This window comes from Bicyclus anynana, chromosome 9 (genome assembly GCF_947172395.1).
Source record: "Bicyclus anynana chromosome 9, ilBicAnyn1.1, whole genome shotgun sequence".
Classification (NCBI taxonomy): Eukaryota; Metazoa; Arthropoda; class Insecta; order Lepidoptera; family Nymphalidae; genus Bicyclus; species Bicyclus anynana.
Window position 1 is genome coordinate 11,077,627 of NC_069091.1, and position 19,811 is coordinate 11,097,437.

Genomic DNA, 19,811 nt, shown 5'->3' on the forward strand with positions numbered 1-19,811 from the left:
GATTGAAATTCTTTGCGCGAGAAAGCTGCCCGCCCGAGGGTCGCCTGTTGCCTCTCTGAGGCGTTTGCTGATCTCCTTGTGGGGAGTCAGAGCGCTCCTGCCACACGGACCTAGTGAATGAAAAAAAAATGATAATGAAAAAAAATGAATGATAATTAAAATATACAATACTTTACAGTATACTTGACATTTTGAATTCTTAATATTGGTGTGATGTAGGTATTTTTACTTTTTGTCTGCTGTATGTATCTTGGCTTGTCTTAAAGGTATTGTTTTCAATATTTAGGATTATTAGAATTATTTTTTATTATGTTAATTTAATGACATGATTTTTTTTTAGTTGCAGCTGGCTGTTAATGACCCTCAGCAGCTGTGTAAACTATGTTTTACCACTCTTCAACAATTTATAGAGTTCAGAACAAAATGCATAGCTGCCAATTTAGTATTTAGTTCTATCATTCTTAAACAGGTGAGATATTTGTTATAATAAACATTCAATATAATAATCCTGTACTTGTAAATACATACTTATTGTAGGTAGAACTATAGCTTGGCAAACTCATTTGTAACACTCCTGATGGTCTGCAGAGGCTTGGGGGTGGGTAGCGATGACAGATTAAAGTTGACTGCTCCACATAAGTTATTACATTTCAAATAAGTCTTCAGATATCTCTGAATATCCTACATGACATAACTCAATATTTTAATATATCATTGTATGTGTATTATAGATTAATTAACTATTTAATTAAATATTATAATATAATAATACTTGGTGGAATAAAAAGTTTCATTTGTTTACATTTACAACATTTATTTATTTATATTGAAAAAAGGACACAAAGACACAAAACAAAAGTAATGTTATTGTTATATAAATATTTACAAGTTATTTGGTTCTTGTGTCAACCAATAACTTAGCAGGTTGTAGGACTCATTTTCGAATATGAATATCGTGTGCGTTTTATTCGGACAGCCGCAGGTAATTTATTGCGAGTAGTCGTCAACAGTGAATGCTCACAACTGATACCTGACTTATGGCCCGCGTTCACGTTTTCACACCTTTACAGTCATACCTCCCCCATCGCCCGCATACCATGGGACAAACCAACAAACTTGACAAGCTAGAGTTAGTTGGTAGATAAGTAGATAAGCAAGCTTTTTGTGACAGAGATTGACTTAGGAAGTGCTACCGCCATTCTTATTTCTGCCTGCCATAAAGCAGTTAAGTAGCATTACTGTGCTCTGGCATGAAGCAATACTTGGTTGTTGGTGTAATAACAGGCACTTGACAAACTCTTTAGCAAAGTTGGTAGTGCTATGGAGCTCTAAAGAGAGATCATGGGTTCGATTCCCAGATCTAGTCTGGTGGTAGCCATAGGCCATGGCTAGTTACCAGCCTACCGGCAAAGATATATCGTCAAGAAATATAGCATTCCAGTATGTATATATAGCATGGGCAGAATATACCTGTGATCTTGTCAAAGAATAAAAAAAAACCCTTCAGGGCTGCTCAAGTAGATTTCTTTCATTATTTTACTTCTTAGTTATCTTTCATTATTTTATTTTTATATCTATGTAACACTGACCTTTTGTAACAGGATATCAAAAAAGAAGATGACATTGATAGTGATATTGCATTTGAAGTGAAACAAGAAGTACTTGAAATAGATATCACTAAAATGAATGATGAACCCTTGGAAGATGATGCTCATGATCATTATGATGTAGAATATGATTTGGTTTTGAAGACGAATGAAGTTGGCAAGTAAAACACTTCAAATTATATCAAGAGTATGGTGCCTATATGAGTATGTGCCTTAATCTATAAACACTACACAACTTGGACCTCACCCGCGCGTTATAGGATGCATGAAGTCAGAGGAACTAGCTGCATATTTGACAAAATATTTATTGCGTAATGCACAATGCGTGTAGTGCCCTACAGTAGCGCCCGCCCTCAGACCAATTATTGTATAGGACCTGCCTCGCTAGACGTTACTTTTCTGTCAAAGCATATGATCAACGATCTAATGCTATTATAAAAACTGTCTTTATAGAATCGATGTTAAATAGTTGTAATCGTGTTCGCCGGTTAAAGAGCTCCGAAAAAATACCTTTTTGTGTAATTAAATTGTGTAAAAAACGGGTAAAAACTTCTAATTTAGTATAAGATATATACAAAATCCAAGCTCGTTTTCCTCAGAAACTGGCAGACAATTTTGTTCGTGACTATGAGTGCAATACAGATCCTTCTATAATTGGTCTGAGGCGCCCGCCCCATTTCCCAGAGAACCAACGTCAATTCATCAGGTCTCATGCCATCATCCTGAATATTCCTCACGGCTTAATCAGCACAGGAATATTTATGGCAAAACGCCTTTTTACTATATAAAAAATTTATTTAAATCAATGCAATTGAGATTGATTAAATTTGCACGTTTATGTCAGCAAACTTACCCAATAACAAAACTCTGTTAATCAATTTAACAATGTTAATATTTTCTTCCAGATAATAATCAGGATAATATTAATGTAAAAAAATCAGTGCAGAAAAATATAAGTAAATTGACCAAGAAGAAATCACTGAAACCAAGGGCTAAGGGTAAATCATATTTTTGAAACTTCTTAAACAATACTATACTAGCGTCTACGTCCGCGTGGAATTTAGTTTTTCACAAATCCTTCAGGAACCATGGATTTTTGCGGGATGAAAAGTAATGCCTATGTATTAATCCAGAGTAAAATCTATTTCCATTCCAAATTTCAGCCTAATTGGTTCAGTAGTTGCGACGTTAAAGAGTAACAAACATCCATACAAACTTTCGCGTTTATAATATTAGTAGGATTATATTTATGTCAGTTATTTAATTAGAAGTATGACTAGGTCATTAAAGAAATTTGAATTAATTAGTCATGTTATATTTGCAATGCAGAGTGACCTTTTAAATAATTCTGTACTATTCAATGTGAGACCAAGCGCTAGCTTATAATATAATGGCTATAATCTATATAACAAATAAATATTACTTATTAATATTAATCTTTACAAACTTGGAATTTTCAGGAGATAAATCAAAAAGAAAAGACATCAAAACTGAAAAAAGTGAAAGAAAAAATGTAATATATAATATGAATTCATCAGGAACTCTATTGTGTGGTAATATTTTTTTATAGTATGTTGTCATTTGGAATAATTAAATCTAAAAATCGTGATAAAAATATTATTATTTTCGTAATTAAGATAATAGCCTACTTGACAGTTTTTGCATGCTCTTAAATTGTTCATTATCATTCACTTGATTAAAAAAAAAAATTGTTAGATGATCGTAGAAACAAAAAAACGTTACCACTTAATGGAAAATTGTGCATTTAATGTTATTTCGTTGAAAACACAATGTTACAGGATTGCTAAAACGAAAATACGATGAAAAACGATGTAGCGACTGAATACTTGAATGGTACACCGAGTTACATAATAACCCTGCTGAACACTAACATTTCGTATAGTCTAACTTATACAACACTTTGCAGGTTTATGTACTAAATCATTCGAAGATGATAATCAACTACACACCCATATACCAACGCATGGTGTTTATAACAGTTGTTCTCTTTGTTCTGAGAAATTTGCGGACTGGCAAGAACTGATGGCTCACCGACTGGAACACTTGCCTGAGAGACGGCTTCAGTGTCACTTATGTACAATGAAATTCAAATCTTCACTGTATATTGAACATCATTACAGAAAAGTTCACCATTCAGAGGGAGAAGTAAGTAACCAATTATAATCTATTGTGGGAAATAGTAGTCTGAGACGGATATGACGTCAAGTGGCGTGACTCTCCGTAAAGAGTAGGGAGTATGCTCGTGGTGTTCGAGCCGTCCACATTTCTTGTGTTTCTTTAACACGTTCGCTGCGGTACGAGGTTTTTTGACCTCGTACCGCCCTTCTATGGTGCAGAACGAGGTTTATCGACCTCTTAACTCTTGAAGACGCTAAAATTCTCTTTTGCTGGTACGAGGTCAATTGACCTCGTGCCGCGGTGAACGTGTTAAGGGTTACTTGGGATAGGCGGGGAGTTTATTTTTCTTTTATTTTTTACAAGTTAGCCCTTGACTACAATTTCAACTGGTCGTAAGTGATAATGCAGTCTAAGATGGAAGCGGGTTAACTAGGATGAAAATCCACACACCTGTCGGTTTCTACACGACAGCGTATTGGAACGCTAAATCGCTTGGCGGTACGTCTTGCCGGTAGGGTGGTAACTATCCACGTCCGAAGCCCTCCCACCAATTAAAAGCCAGTGACTTGAGTGGAAAAGGGGAGTGTTAGTTAATTGTCAAAGACGTCTTTAACCCTACACACAGTGTTCACAAGTGCGTGACTCCACTCAAGGTCATTCTCTGCCATTCTAGGGTCTTATTTTGGTTACAGTTTGATTTGTTAATTAAGTTGTCCTGGCAAATGTTGTGAATCATAACCTTTGTTCGACATTGGTTTTCTAATTTTTGTAATCCACTTCTGAGTCTGCTAAAACTATACTAACATTATAAAGGGGTAATATTTGTGGTGTTGTAGAGGGTAATCTCTGCATTTTCTGAATTGACTTTGATAAATCTTTTACAGTGGTAAAAGAATTTTCAAAATCAGTTCAGTCAGAAAGCCACGTATTCTCACGGAAACATTTTTTAATGTTTTTTTCATAATCATTCGAAATGAAATTAGTTATATACTCAGAGGCACAAATATTCGCCCTCTTTAATATGACGCGAGTAAATTAAAGTGGGCGGATAATTGTGCCTCTGAGTATAGTTATCTCATATTTCAGAGGCAAACACTAAGATGTAGGACGTGCAACAAGAACTACAGTACACCGAGGAGACTACGCTCTCACAATATTGTAACACACAACACTAAGAATAAGACGTTTTACTGTGATTATTGTAATAAACTGTGAGTACAATATCATAATTTAGATTTTATACTACCTATTAGGCAAAGATATTATACTATTGTTAGCGCGTCGAAACTGAAGCGATCAAAGTTGGCTAATTGTCTTAATTTTAATTTAGTCGCATAGTAAACAACGATAACGGCACGTGACATGTCTAATAGTATAAAATCTTTGCTTATCACACATCTAATAGTATAATATATAATAGGTACAAAATCAACGCAAAAAGTGATCCGAATTTAGCGACTCCACTGAGCGCACACATGCACAATTTTGCGCGCTATACTGTGCGCTCGTTCTCACTTACAGGTTTACCTACAATATATCTGTAAGTGAGAACGAGCGCACAGTATGCTTCGCTGTGCTCGCACTTTTTATTGCCCCAAGTGCAGCATGATAATCATGCTGCCCTTGGGGCAATAAAAAGCAATAATGCGACCGGTATTGAATGAGTGAAAGAAATAATCAATTTTTTTACGAACCCTTAATTTCAAAGTTGACCGTGCGGACCATGTGACCATGTGACCAGTGGGCCGCCTGTATTAAAATGACCCAAGGACAGTTAAATAATTGCTCGCACGTGTTAAATTTATTTATTTATATGTCTAATTAATAATGATTTTTCTCAAATAATATTATTGGAACAGAATTATAATTTGTTGTCATAAATATCTATTGTTACTTGTAAGATCAGTTCGGCTAAGATCGTCAGTCGGGTAAGTCCGTCAGTTTAGTATTTTTATACAGAAACAATTTGATTAGTTGATAGGCGTTGTATGTTAATACATACTTTATCACGTAGTGTAATAAACCTGATATGAATCATTTTAGAAAAGGCCAATAATATCATTGAATGAAAATTTAAATAAACTGTGCCTATCGTATTGACTAACTTTATTAAGATAAGTATCCTTAATTCAATTTAATTTTATTATTTAATAAGTATATTAAATGTTATTTAAGTTTTACTGAGTGTCAAGGTATTTTAAATAAAATAAAATAGAATCGTGACCAAATTAATCATTTATTTCTTTACTTGAACAATATTACTTTTAATTTTAGTGACTCTACCGCCAGTTCGGAAAGTGCAGTCTCTTGTTGAGAAGAACGGCAAGAAACTCAACAAATGCTCTTTTAAAATATTGGTTAATTACAAATACAATATAAATGATAATTAATACCTTGAAATAGATAGTTCATTAAAGTCTTAACTTCAAGACAAATCAAAATAACATTAACCATTATTACAATACAAATATACAACGACGTAAGTAGGTAATGTCGTTGCAAATATACCTAATTTCACATAAGTAAATTCGGATGTATATAACTTATCGTTACAACAATACAACATAATAAAATACAGTTTACAATAAAGATATTATATATAAAATACTTAGCTTTCATAAAACAGCCTCAGAAACACAGGAAGACACCATAACAACAACAATAATTAATATTTTCTAATCACACCGGCCAAGACGCCATTTCGTCATCCAGCATGAACATCTCGATTCTTTACAAAACGCCTATTGGCTAATATTCCTTCTGCATTTGTTTGCAATAGACCAATCACACGCCATCTGCTCAAACTGACCACAGATTACTTGATACCGCGTATCCTGACGCTCCGTGTCTATGCCAGTAATTCCTCATTACATAGAATCATTCTTAGTAGTTCTTACCAGTGTTACCATATTCCAATAACGTTTATAATGACAACTATTACTTTTATTTACTTTTTAATTACAATAATGTCAGATCTATATTCTAAGTTTTATTTTAAATAATATATGAAGAATTATCGAAACAGTATAATTAAGAATATATATATGTTCTACGTAATGATATTTGAATTTCAATTTAAATAGAACATTACACGTGACGTCATATTTGGTCACCTAAACTTTGAAATTCGTCATGTAACATAACTGTTTGTATTTTCATTTAAACTTTATTATTGAATACAAAAATACTGTCTAAATATAAAATAATATTTAACTAACGTAAGAATTATCTGATAGGTCTAATTTCACAATGAATCATACACATATTATCAATCAGCTTATCAGCTTAACTTTCAGCTATATTTATTTTTCACTACTTTATAAAATAATCTATCACGGCCAGACTGACAAGTACTTCGCTCTCGAAGTACTCTCACATCTTTTTTTTTTTTTTTTTTTTTTTTTTTTTTTTCCAACTCATTCGTGGATTATGAACATGAATAATATATAAAAATAATGATGATGAGATGAAAATGAAAGACGAATGAAAATGTGTAGTTTTTAATAATGAACATGACATGAATGAATCTTTCCTTCGCTCTCGAAGTACTTATTGTTAGTAACCTCATTCGTGGACATGAATATAAAATGAATAATGAGATGCAAATGAATAAGGTGAATGAAACGAAAGTAAGAGTTGTTAGTAATGGACATGACGTGAATGAATCTTTCCTTCGATCTCGAAGTACTTATTGTTAGTAACCTCATTCGTGGATTATGAACCTAACTGAACAATGATGAGGTGAAAATGAATGAAATGAGAAATAAATAAAATAAAATGAGTAGTTAGTAATGAACATGAAATGAAATGAAACGATGGACCATTGCCATCACACACATGATTTTTCAAAACATCTCCGGCCTTCAACACAGCACCTATCACCCGCTGCCGGTGAAATAACAGTGAAGTGTCAGGGCAGAGACACAGCGATCCGTGATATTATATTTCATATATATTTTCATTTCCGTGACATTGGCATTTTCAGTCATAGTTATAGTCTCAATTTAAGTCATAGTCATGTCACATTTAAATCAATATATTTTGTTTTTGTGTATGGTCCTTTGTAAACAAAAATAATAATTTTTATATGAACAACAATTATTCAAGTAATAACTTCAAATATTACAACTGTAGATATAAATTTTTGATTTGATTTTAAAATTTTAACAGGAAAATTCCATTCTGCATTTTTTTTAAACCAATGTACCTATTTTATGAATCTATTTAATACATACCATGTTACTCAATGTTTTGATTGTTTAAAATACTGATTTTGGTTTAAATCATTTGCATAGACAATGTGAAATAATCATTTAAGTAATGCAAATAAGATAACTGTCACCTAATAAGAGGCCACACAGCGGCTGATAGAGGTGCAATTTAACACAAAATAAAATTCTCGAGTCATACTTTAACATAGATACACTTTTCATTTAACCGATATCGTTGACGTAAGACTAACAAAGCTATAGCTTGAGCAGCAGTGAAATTGATTACATAAAGCAACATAATATATACTAAACATGAAACTAATTTAATTCAAGTTATAATTTACGAAAACGCAGCTAAAAAAAATAAATGTTCATGTTCAATTTACATATTTTTATAATTACGTACCATTTTTTTTTTTTGCCATTAAACAAATTTTTTTTTTCTTTTTCTTTTTTTTTTTCTTGTCTCTTTCTTCTCCAAATGATATTCAGTTTACTTAATATTCGAGATAATTTGTTGCAATAATCTAATAATCTATCATGGCCTCGGGAAGAAAAACTAATATTTATTTTCATTATTCACATAATTGCCGAAACTCTTAAATTATTATCTTTGATTCATAATTCATAATTCTTTATTTGCAAATTGTTAAATAAAGATCTTGATATAAATGTTGGCATACAATTTGCTACAAAATAGCATGCAAATTTAAAAAATAATCTTATAACTAAATTACATTGTCTATAATACACTATAATTATTGAAATTTACTTAATGACTATGATGTTAAAATTATTAAATTATTATTATGTCCGTTATACGTTAATTATTATTGTTTGTCAGTTAAATAGTCTTTGATAGTGTAATACCGTTTTTTTAACAATAGTTCTTTGATTTTAATTTTAAATAAAGCAACACTTAAATTTCTATCAGCTAATTTTGCTGGTAATTTGTTGTAAATTAGAGGTGCCATATGAAAAATGCTATTGCCATATAATGAAGTATTATGATGAGTGAAGCAGATTTTGTTTTTCCTCCGTTCTTTATCTGAATATTTAAATAGGTGTTTATGTAATTTGACAAATACTAAAACCTCGTAAATGTATAAACATGAACAGGTTAGAACTTTAAATTTATCAAAATATGGCTTGCAGGAATCTGTGGGCTTCAAACGGCATATGGATCGTATACATTTCTTTTGGGCTTTAAATACTCTGTCTCGGTCATAAGAATTACCCCAGAAAATAATTCCATATCGTATAGTAGCTGTTACGTAGGCATTGTACGCTACAATTACTGCTGACTGGTTAACTACCTTGGACAACATATATAATGCATATGAAAATCGGCTTAGCTTTAAACATAAATTGTCTATGTGTTTCCTCCAATTAAGACTGTCATCAATATCGAGACCTAAAAATTTAGTATGTGTTGTTTCGGAAATTTTTTTTTACCTAAATAATTAATGTCTAATTGTAATTTATTACGTCTATTTGCATATGTCATAATTTTTGTTTTGTCAAGATTAATAATTAAATTGTTACATGTCAACCAATTAATAATATGTCTTAAAGTATAATTTATGTCATCTAATGAAATTTGTGGATCACCAATAAAAATTACCGTACTATCATCAGCAAATAAAACCATCCTATGATCAGTTACTGTGGGAAAATCGTTTATATAAGTTATAAACAGTAGTGGGCCTAATATACTTCCCTGTGGCACCCCAGTTGTTACTGTTTTGGACTCCGACATATAAGCTGTCTCAATTTTATTATTTTTATCTATTCTAGTTATTTGAGTAATTTGTTGCCTACCAGTTAAATACGAATTGATAAGTGCCAAAGCATTACCCCTTACCCCATACACATCCAATTTATCAATTAAAGTTTTATGGTCCACATAGTCAAATGCTTTCGTCAGGTCCATAAAAAGCGCACAAACCGGTTTCCTTTTATCAACACTTGTCATTATCCCCTCTAAAAATTTATATATGGCCAAATTTATAGATTTATTTTTCCTAAAACCAACTTGTTCTTCTGCGAAAATATCATAACGCTCAAAATAGTCATTCAGATTATTAAATATATATTTTTCCATTATTTTTGAAAAAATGGGAATCAATGATATCGGCCGATAACAATCCATATTTTCACTGTCCTCTTTTTTAAAGAGTGGTTTAACGATAGAAACTTTTAATTTTTCCGGAAATATACCATTCTCAATACACAAATTTATCAAGTAACTTAATACTGGTGATATTATATCGGAAACATATTTAACTACTTTAGTATTGATTTCATCATACCCACAACTGTTAGTTTTTTTCAATGATTGTATAATATTTTTTATTTGTGAAGGTGTACTAGGGTTCATGAAAATTGAGTTTGATTTATTCCAAGAAGTGTTATTTTTAGTATTATTTATTTTAACAGTTTTACGATTAAGGAAGTTTTCATTGAATGCCTGTGCTATCTCTTGAGGATTTTGGATTACTATTCCATCTCTTTTAATCTTATTTATATTATTGTTATTGCTGCGTTTTACTTTTAAATTATTTATAATATTCCAAGTAGCCTTAGACTTATTCTGTGAAGTTTTAATTTTATAATCATTTTGAGATTTTTGAGTTAATTGAATAATTTTCTTTAACCTTTTCCCATATAATATAAAATTTTGTTTATTCTTATTAGTCGGTTTTTTCCTATATTGCCATATTGATATTTTATAATTGTGATATTTCCAAATTATCAAAACCGTTCGGCCATTCTAAATACTGAACTTTTATAACACAGATCCCACAAGTGGGGCATAAAAAAAAAATATATCATTAAATATTAAATTAATAAAAAAAAATAATGTTGTACAGGATGGCTGTAGATGAAACAAAAATAAAACGGAATAACTTTCGACAAAACATTTGAATTGGCTGTCGCTGCACTTTTTATCTACACACTTATCCATTGCAATAGAGTTTGTTAGCTTGCCCCAGCTTTTAGCATCATTTTCATTGCTCTTTTGACCGAAGCATGTCATCACAGCTTCACCGCTGCGTTTGTGCGTCAGAACAGATTGAAGTATTTTTAAGAAAACTTTCCAGCAGCGTGGAATCATCGCTCGCTCCAACGCTTTCCTTAAACAGTAAAAAAAAATGTATTAGCTAATTTTATTCGATCCCACTTCTGATGTTAAATTTATTTATTTATATGTCTAATTAATAATGATTTTTCTCAAATAATATTATTGGAACAGAATTATAATTTGTTGTCATAAATATCTATTGTTACTTGTAAGATCAGTTCGGCTAAGATCGTCAGTCGGGTAAGTCCGTCAGTTTAGTATTTTTATACAGAAACAATTTGATTAGTTGATAGGCGTTGTATGTTAATACATACTTTATCACGTAGTGTAATAAACCTGATATGAATCATTTTAGAAAAGGCCAATAATATCATTGAATGAAAATTTAAATAAACTGTGCCTATCGTATTGACTAACTTTATTAAGATAAGTATCCTTAATTCAATTTAATTTTATTATTTAATAAGTATATTAAATGTTATTTAAGTTTTACTGAGTGTCAAGGTATTTTAAATAAAATAAAATAGAATCGTGACCAAATTAATCATTTATTTCTTTACTTGAACAATATTACTTTTAATTTTAGTGACTCTACCGCCAGTTCGGAAAGTGCAGTCTCTTGTTGAGAAGAACGGCAAGAAACTCAACAAATGCTCTTTTAAAATATTGGTTAATTACAAATACAATATAAATGATAATTAATACCTTGAAATAGATAGTTCATTAAAGTCTTAACTTCAAGACAAATCAAAATAACATTAACCATTATTACAATACAAATATACAACGACGTAAGTAGGTAATGTCGTTGCAAATATACCTAATTTCACATAAGTAAATTCGGATGTATATAACTTATCGTTACAACAATACAACATAATAAAATACAGTTTACAATAAAGATATTATATATAAAATACTTAGCTTTCATAAAACAGCCTCAGAAACACAGGAAGACACCATAACAACAACAATAATTAATATTTTCTAATCACACCGGCCAAGACGCCATTTCGTCATCCAGCATGAACATCTCGATTCTTTACAAAACGCCTATTGGCTAATATTCCTTCTGCATTTGTTTGCAATAGACCAATCACACGCCATCTGCTCAAACTGACCACAGATTACTTGATACCGCGTATCCTGACGCTCCGTGTCTATGCCAGTAATTCCTCATTACATAGAATCATTCTTAGTAGTTCTTACCAGTGTTACCATATTCCAATAACGTTTATAATGACAACTATTACTTTTATTTACTTTTTAATTACAATAATGTCAGATCTATATTCTAAGTTTTATTTTAAATAATATATGAAGAATTATCGAAACAGTATAATTAAGAATATATATATGTTCTACGTAATGATATTTGAATTTCAATTTAAATAGAACATTACACGTGACGTCATATTTGGTCACCTAAACTTTGAAATTCGTCATGTAACATAACTGTTTGTATTTTCATTTAAACTTTATTATTGAATACAAAAATACTGTCTAAATATAAAATAATATTTAACTAACGTAAGAATTATCTGATAGGTCTAATTTCACAATGAATCATACACATATTATCAATCAGCTTATCAGCTTAACTTTCAGCTATATTTATTTTTCACTACTTTATAAAATAATCTATCACACGCATCTCATCCTGTATTTATGTATCCATAAACTCTCCTGAACGCTCTACTCGATATTGTAGACAATATTTAAGTATTATTTGTTTAAATAACTTTCGTTGTTTACTATGCGACTAAATGAAAATAAATTTATTTGCCTCAGTTTCAACGAGCTACTGACATATATATATATATATATATACATATATATATATATACAACGTGTCCCAAAATTCAACGATAAGCGGGCGCCAAAAGATTGACCTGCTCATGAGCACTTAAGGAAAAATAATAAAAAAAATATACCTAAATTTTTTTTTTAGTTACAAAATAAATTTTAAAATTCTTTGAAAATTTACACCTTGTATGATATTTTGAACTACCGCAGCTATAATTTCTTAAATATGCTTAAGATTTTTTTTGTATCGGAACCTAAGTAGTACTACTATTCACCACAACTCTTAAAAACACCACAATGCCCGCAGTTTTTACACAAAAAAATATCAAAATATTTTTTTTCCCTCAAATTTTTAAAGATTTTTACTTTCAGTCTACTTTGACTCATGGTCTTGCAAAAAAAAAGTATGAACACCGCTATGGCAAGTTATTTTCAAAGTTGACGCAACTAATCAAGATTTCAAAATAGTATAATACCCTAGGATAACTAGTCGCAAAAAAAAAATATGCGTACCATTTGTAAACAAGAACTAAATTTCTAAAATGTTTTTGCTCCTAGAAATCACTTTTACTTTATGCACAAAATGATGTGAGTCATACGTTGCAATTTCCTAGAATTTTAATGGAACGAACGATAACATTTAAAAATAAGAGAGAGAGAGAGAGAGAAAGATAGCGATAAGTATACGTTAGAGAGGGATAGACAGATGTTCTTTGTTGAATGACAATGATGCAGGTAAAGAAAATCCTGTTCCCAGCAAGTCAGTACGCTCTGCTCCTTTGTTTACTGCGCAACTTTCCGTATTCAATTGACGTGGCTCTCGTACTAACGACTTTTGGCTTTGCATTTTGGACTGGACTTAAGTGATCTGCAAACTGAACTGACCTGGCATTATTTTGGACTGTGCCTGTGTTTTGTGAATTGGACTTTTGGTGTATTTTGGACTGTTTAGCGTTATCATGCCGCAACCATACACGCCGATGGAATACGCTAACATGCATCTCATTTATGGAGAATGTCGGTGCAATGCTAACGCTGCTAGCAGATTGTATCGAGAAAGGTACCCAAACGCTCAAAGATATCCAGATTATCGGGTATTTATGAATGTGCATCAAGCGTTTTCGGAGGGTCGTTTGCCGTCAGCTAGAAGAAACGCTGGAAGACCTAGATCGGAATGCGATGAAGAAGTTCTCAATGAAATAAACATTGATTCAACTACCTCAGTGCGTGCCATAGAAGCAGCTACGGGAATCCCAAAAAGTTCAGCACATCGAATACTAAAACGTCATCGGCTACACCCATATCATTACAGACGTGTACAAACGTTACTATCACGGGACTATCCACTGCGGATCGCATTTTGCCGAGTGATGCTTCAAAAGCATCGGGAAGATCCTCAGTTCTTGGATAAAGTACTATGGTCGGATGTAACAACCTGCAAGAAAGATGGCTATTTAAATCTTCACAACCTACACAGCTGGAGCAATGAGAATCCGCACCTGATGAGAGAAGACAAATCCCAATATCAATTTAAGGTCAACTTATGGACGGGCATTTTAAATGGAAAAGTGATTGGGCCTTTTGAATTACAAGGAAACTTAGATGGGGACAGTTATTTGAACTTTTTACAAAATGATTTGCAAGAATTACTAGAAGACGTCCCCCTAAGCGACCTTCAAAATATGTGGTATCAAAATGATGGTTGCCCAGCTCACTACGCTCGTCCTGTGAGACAATACCTAGACCACGAGTATCCGGGGCGTTGGATCGGGCGACTTGGTCCTATCCTATGGCCACCCCGATCACCCGACCTAAACCCCCTGGATTTCTTTTATTGGGGTTGTCTCAAAGACAGGATCTACGCAAAACCGATTACGACATTGGACGAGCTTCGGCAAAAAATCACTCAGGCTGCGGCACATATCAATGCTAGAAGATATGCGCGAAAAATAAAACGGTCGTTTTTAAGGCGATGTCGTGCCTGTATTAATGCCGGTGGAAAACAATTCGAACATTTACTTTAATGTTGTGTAATTAAAATAACAAACACATTTTTGGAACATAGTAAAATTTATTACTAACAACAAGAACAATTAAGAAATTTGGTTCTTGTTTACAAATGGTACGCATATTTTTTTTTGTGACTAGTTATCCTAGGGTATTATACTATTTTGAAATCTTGATTAGTTGCGTCAACTTTGAAAATAACTTGCCATAGCGGTGTTCATACTTTTTTTTGCAAGACCATGAGTCAAAGTAGACTGAAAGTAAAAATCTTTAAAAATTTGAGGGAAAAAAAATATTTTGATTTTTTTTTGTGTAAAAACTGCGGGCATTGTGGTGTTTTTAAGAGTTGTGGTGAATAGTAGTACTACTTAGGTTCCGATACAAAAAAAATCTTAAGCATATTTAAGAAATTGTAGCTGCGGTAGTTCAAAATATCATACAAGGTGTAAATTTTCAAAGAATTTTAAAATTTATTTTGTAACTAAAAAAAAAATTTAGGTATATTTTTTTATTATTTTTCCTTAAGTGCTCATGAGCAGGTCAATCTTTTGGCGCCCGCTTATCGTTGAATTTTGGGACACGTTGTATATATATATAAAATCTTTGCTATTAACACACATTTTCAGATATTTCAACAAGAGTACCTTGAAGATTCACATCCGGACTCACGTAGACACTAAACCTTATCGTTGCGACGTTTGTGACTTTTCATGCAAAATTGGGAACACTCTAAGGGTAAGTCTTCGAAAGAATCTCACAAAGCGAACCATATTTTGCTGAAATTTTCAGTAATATTCTCAGTCCAATGTTGGGTACAGAGAACGTTAAGCGTCGGCCGCGGTCTTTATCGTTAATATCCGATAGTGGCTGTTAATTTAACATAATCATCGTAATCCCGCCAAACTGCATTGCAGGAGCGTGGTGGGTATAACTCATATAAGGAGAGGGAAACTGCCCTGTTGTTGAACGGGAAACCGTTGAATTTTTGGAAGGGCATAGATCTATGTTTTTTTTTAAATAACATGCATTAGAGATGCTTGAATGTTACACGACATGTAGACATGTGCTAATGGGTCCAGCCGTTTAGGAGGAAGTTAGGTGACCATTCACGTATTATACATATAGTATAGCCGACTGTTTTTCTTTCACGGTTTGAGACACGTGATATTTAATTTCTTAAAATGCACACAACTGAAAAGTTGGAGGTGCATGCGCCGGATCTGATTCGAACCCACACTTTCCGGAATCGGAGGTAGAAGTTATATTCACTGGGCTATCACGATTCTAATACGAGTAATCCCGTGGTAATACGGGAATAAAATATAATATCCATAATTAACGTTACTTTTTAATGTTTTTGTAAATTATTTTAATTTACGTAAATTAAACAGAACAGTTCAGTAGATCCAATCATTACAACCAACAAAAACTTACCCTCACAAACCAACTCACAACTCAACATTTCATGAACTTTAGGTAATAAAACCTAATAGAATATAAAATTACGTGTCACTTTGTCTGTTCTAAATGGACTGCTAAATGACTTGACCAATTTTAATCAAATCTGCACAGTGTGCAGTTTGATCTAATTTGAAAGATAAGATAGCTTAGAGGTAGGTTAAGATACTCATGGACGTAAATCAACCCTTCATCCTTGTACTATCAACTCCTATTTTTTAATATCGATAAGGTAACGTTTGCCGGGTCAACTAGATAATAATATTTACCAATATGTTTTTCTCATTTAGTTACACAAAATTTCCAAACACAATAAAGAAAGAAGACACTGCACGAGGTGTAAGAAAGTGTTCGTGACGTCGAGCGAGTTGGGCGAGCACGTGTGCACGCAGAGCGACTCGATATGTCCCACGTGCGGGAAGATGTTCAGTTGCACGACCAAGGTGAGCTCACACGCACTTAGGGCCGACGCCATTCTTAGCCCACATGCCTGCAGCGCTAACGGCTTGATATCCGATAAAACTGATCGTGTGTTGGTCGTCAAGCGTGGCGTGAACCCGGGCGAAGTCGCATCGCGAAGGCTCTTTTCTTTCAGTAATATAGAGGTTGATATTGCTCTATAAAATATTAAGTATAGATGACTCATGTCATGTCATAGTCATTTTATTTTTTATTAGAATACAGGGTTACCATAAGAGCGACTATAAGCGACTACAGCGCCCTCTTTTATTTTCTACTCTTTTGTGTCGCACTACAGTTTAAATCTATACTAATATTATAAAGCTGAAGAGTTTGTTTGTTTGTTTGTTCGATTGAACGCGCTAATCTCAGGAACTACTGGTTCGATTCGATAAATTCTTTCAGTGTTAGATAGCCCATTTATCCAGGAAGGCTATATATTATCCCCATATTCCTACGGGAACGGGAACCACGCGAGTGAAACCGCGCTACGTCAGCTAGTTCTGAAATACTTACAAAATGTTCGTATTGCAGATGAATCGTCACATCCTCACTCACGACAAGGACCACTGGTACAAGTGCGACCGCTGCCCGGCCGCGTACAAAGCCAAGAGCTCGCTAGTGGTTCACAAGAACAAGCACAACGGCGAGCGACGACACGCGTGCGAGTACTGTCCCGCCAAGTTCTACTTCGCCTCCGTTCTCATCAAACACCGTCGGACACACACCGGTAAGTGCACCGTTATACTCAATATCTGAGTGACACAGTGTGCAGTAGGTATGAACGGACCACAGATTGCTACAGTAGGTATGAACGGACCACAGATTGCTACAGTAGGTATGAACGGACCACAGATTGCTACAGTAGGTATGAACGAACCACGCTCATTTCTCAGCCAAGAAACTGCTGCTGTACCTGGCGGCAACAAGTATTGGAGGGGAAATATAGTCAGTAGCGATCACAATAGATCGGATATGGTCAACGTGATACAGGGACCTCGAGAAGACCAGCAGAGCTATCAAGAAGAAGAAGAGCACGCTCATACACCTCGGTGACACCGCTGAGGCCTCATTATGGAGCCTACAACACGTAAACAGTCCGAAAAAAGTTATCAGGAAAACTTTGTATGTACTAGTTATTCAGTAGTTTTGAGAATAGTTAAATAATTTTTTTATACAGGGACCTGTAGAACTTTATTACAACTGATTACTATCAAGTTAATTTTTAAGCGTGAGTAGCTTCATCTCGATGAGACGATCGACTTTTTTATTTACGAAAATTTCTTGATGCTGGTAGCTGAGTTACCAGGAAATAAAAATTTCTGAGCGTCGGACCGAGATGTACCAAGCAATTTGTAGGACATTGTGGCTGTTAAGTTGTATAACTTAATCAACAGTTTAAAAAAAACATCTAATTAGTAATAAACTACCCTCCTCCCAACTTATTAATAACGAGGTTATTATTTATTTAGTATATTACTAACTAGCTGTTTTTTTGTTTGGCTAGCTAAATTTTTAGGAATTAGTGATAACTTAAAATCAATAAATATTTGTTTTATTTTTAATGCAAGCATTTGTGAGAAATCTTTGCCCTCCATTTTGGCCCTTAACTAATTTTGAAAGAAAGAAAGAAAAATGCGTTTATTTCGAAATTATGCCACACATCACAATATCTCCAGTTCACCATGACATCCAGGACAATACCCTGCGATGTGTGGCATAACCTCAGCTCAGCTCAGCATAATGCTGCGTTTGAATTTTTGATACAAGGCCTCTCCAAGGCACGTTTCCGTTTGAGACGTTTGCCAATTTAATGTAACTGTAATTATCTTCTTTTCAGGTATAAAACCGTATGTCTGTAAGGTGTGTCAAAAAGCATTCACCGGAAACAATAACCTCAAAGTGCACATGAAGGTACACGGGAAATTTCTGATCAACAAAAAAGAACCAGAGGATGACGAATTGAGTTTAAAGCAAGATTTAATGTAGATAATAATGATAACGCTGTAATAAAAAGTATTGTTTTAATATTTGGATGTTTCGAGTTTTTATTTAGTCTTAAAAAGTTAAAATTAGAAATAAATTATTAAAAGTTATTTTAGGAAAAATATCAGTTAAAACAGTTTCACCATCATCATTAACAACCTTAGACTAGTTATACAAGAACTAGCACATACATTCACGAACAAAGTTGTCTTTCATTTTTTGAGGAAAACGAGCTTAGATTAAGGATAAATCTTATAGTAACTAGAAGTTGTTGACCGTTTTTTAAACCAACTACACAAAAAGATATTTTTACGGAGCTCTTTAACCGAAGAACACGATTACAACTATGAACATCGATTCTATAGAGACAGTTTTTGTAATCACATTAGATCGTTGATCATATACTTTGACAGAAAGTAACGTCTAGCGAGGCAGGTCCTTATGTAGGTATATGTCCTTAGTCAACAACGCTGGTCCAATGCGGATTGGCAGACATTACGAAGATGATTAAGGAAATTCTCAGGTATGCAGGTTTCCTCACGTTTTTTCTTCTTTTTTATACTTGATATTTAATTTCTTAAAATGCACTTATCTGGAAAGTAGGAGGTGCACGCCCCGAGCCAGTTCTAACCTGCGCCCTCCGAATCAAAGGCAGGGTTAAACCTACTGGGCTATCACGGCTTCCAGTTTATTGATTCTCCCTATCAACTTACTTGACGATATAGGATATTATTAAGCCAGATGGCGCCATCTACATTTAAAATTGTTCAGGCTGCTAGGCTGTCGTATAAAAAAATGAAAGTACACTTCTTATATATATTTGACGGCCGCGTGGCGCAGTGGGTAGTGACCCTGCTTATATTAATATTATAATATCAACTATCTTAGCACCCATAACACAAGCTACTCTGTATGCTTACTTTGGGGCAAGATAGTGATGTGTATTGTTTAAGTATATTTATTGATTATAAAGAGGAAAGATTTATTTGTTTGTATGTTTTGAATAGGCTCTGGAACTACACAACCGATTTGAAAAATTCTTTCACAGTTGGG

At 33.3% G+C, this 19,811-nt stretch overlaps 1 protein-coding gene across 1 annotated transcript in view; it reads left to right on the forward strand.

Moving 5' to 3' along the window:
• Positions 1–18,808, forward strand: part of LOC112043906 (zinc finger protein 585A) — a 38,182-nt gene extending 19,374 nt beyond the window's left edge. Inside the window, exons 13-22 of the mRNA XM_052883412.1 lie at positions 341–469; positions 1,602–1,764; positions 2,513–2,605; positions 3,068–3,160; positions 3,535–3,773; positions 4,833–4,957; positions 15,482–15,590; positions 16,604–16,756; positions 17,307–17,502; positions 18,613–18,808. Of these exons, the coding sequence (XP_052739372.1) occupies positions 341–469; positions 1,602–1,764; positions 2,513–2,605; positions 3,068–3,160; positions 3,535–3,773; positions 4,833–4,957; positions 15,482–15,590; positions 16,604–16,756; positions 17,307–17,502; positions 18,613–18,761 (1,449 nt within the window). The 3' untranslated portion in view covers positions 18,762–18,808. The remainder of the gene's footprint in view (positions 1–340; positions 470–1,601; positions 1,765–2,512; positions 2,606–3,067; positions 3,161–3,534; positions 3,774–4,832; positions 4,958–15,481; positions 15,591–16,603; positions 16,757–17,306; positions 17,503–18,612) is intronic.
• Positions 18,809–19,811: the final 1,003 nt, after the last annotated feature.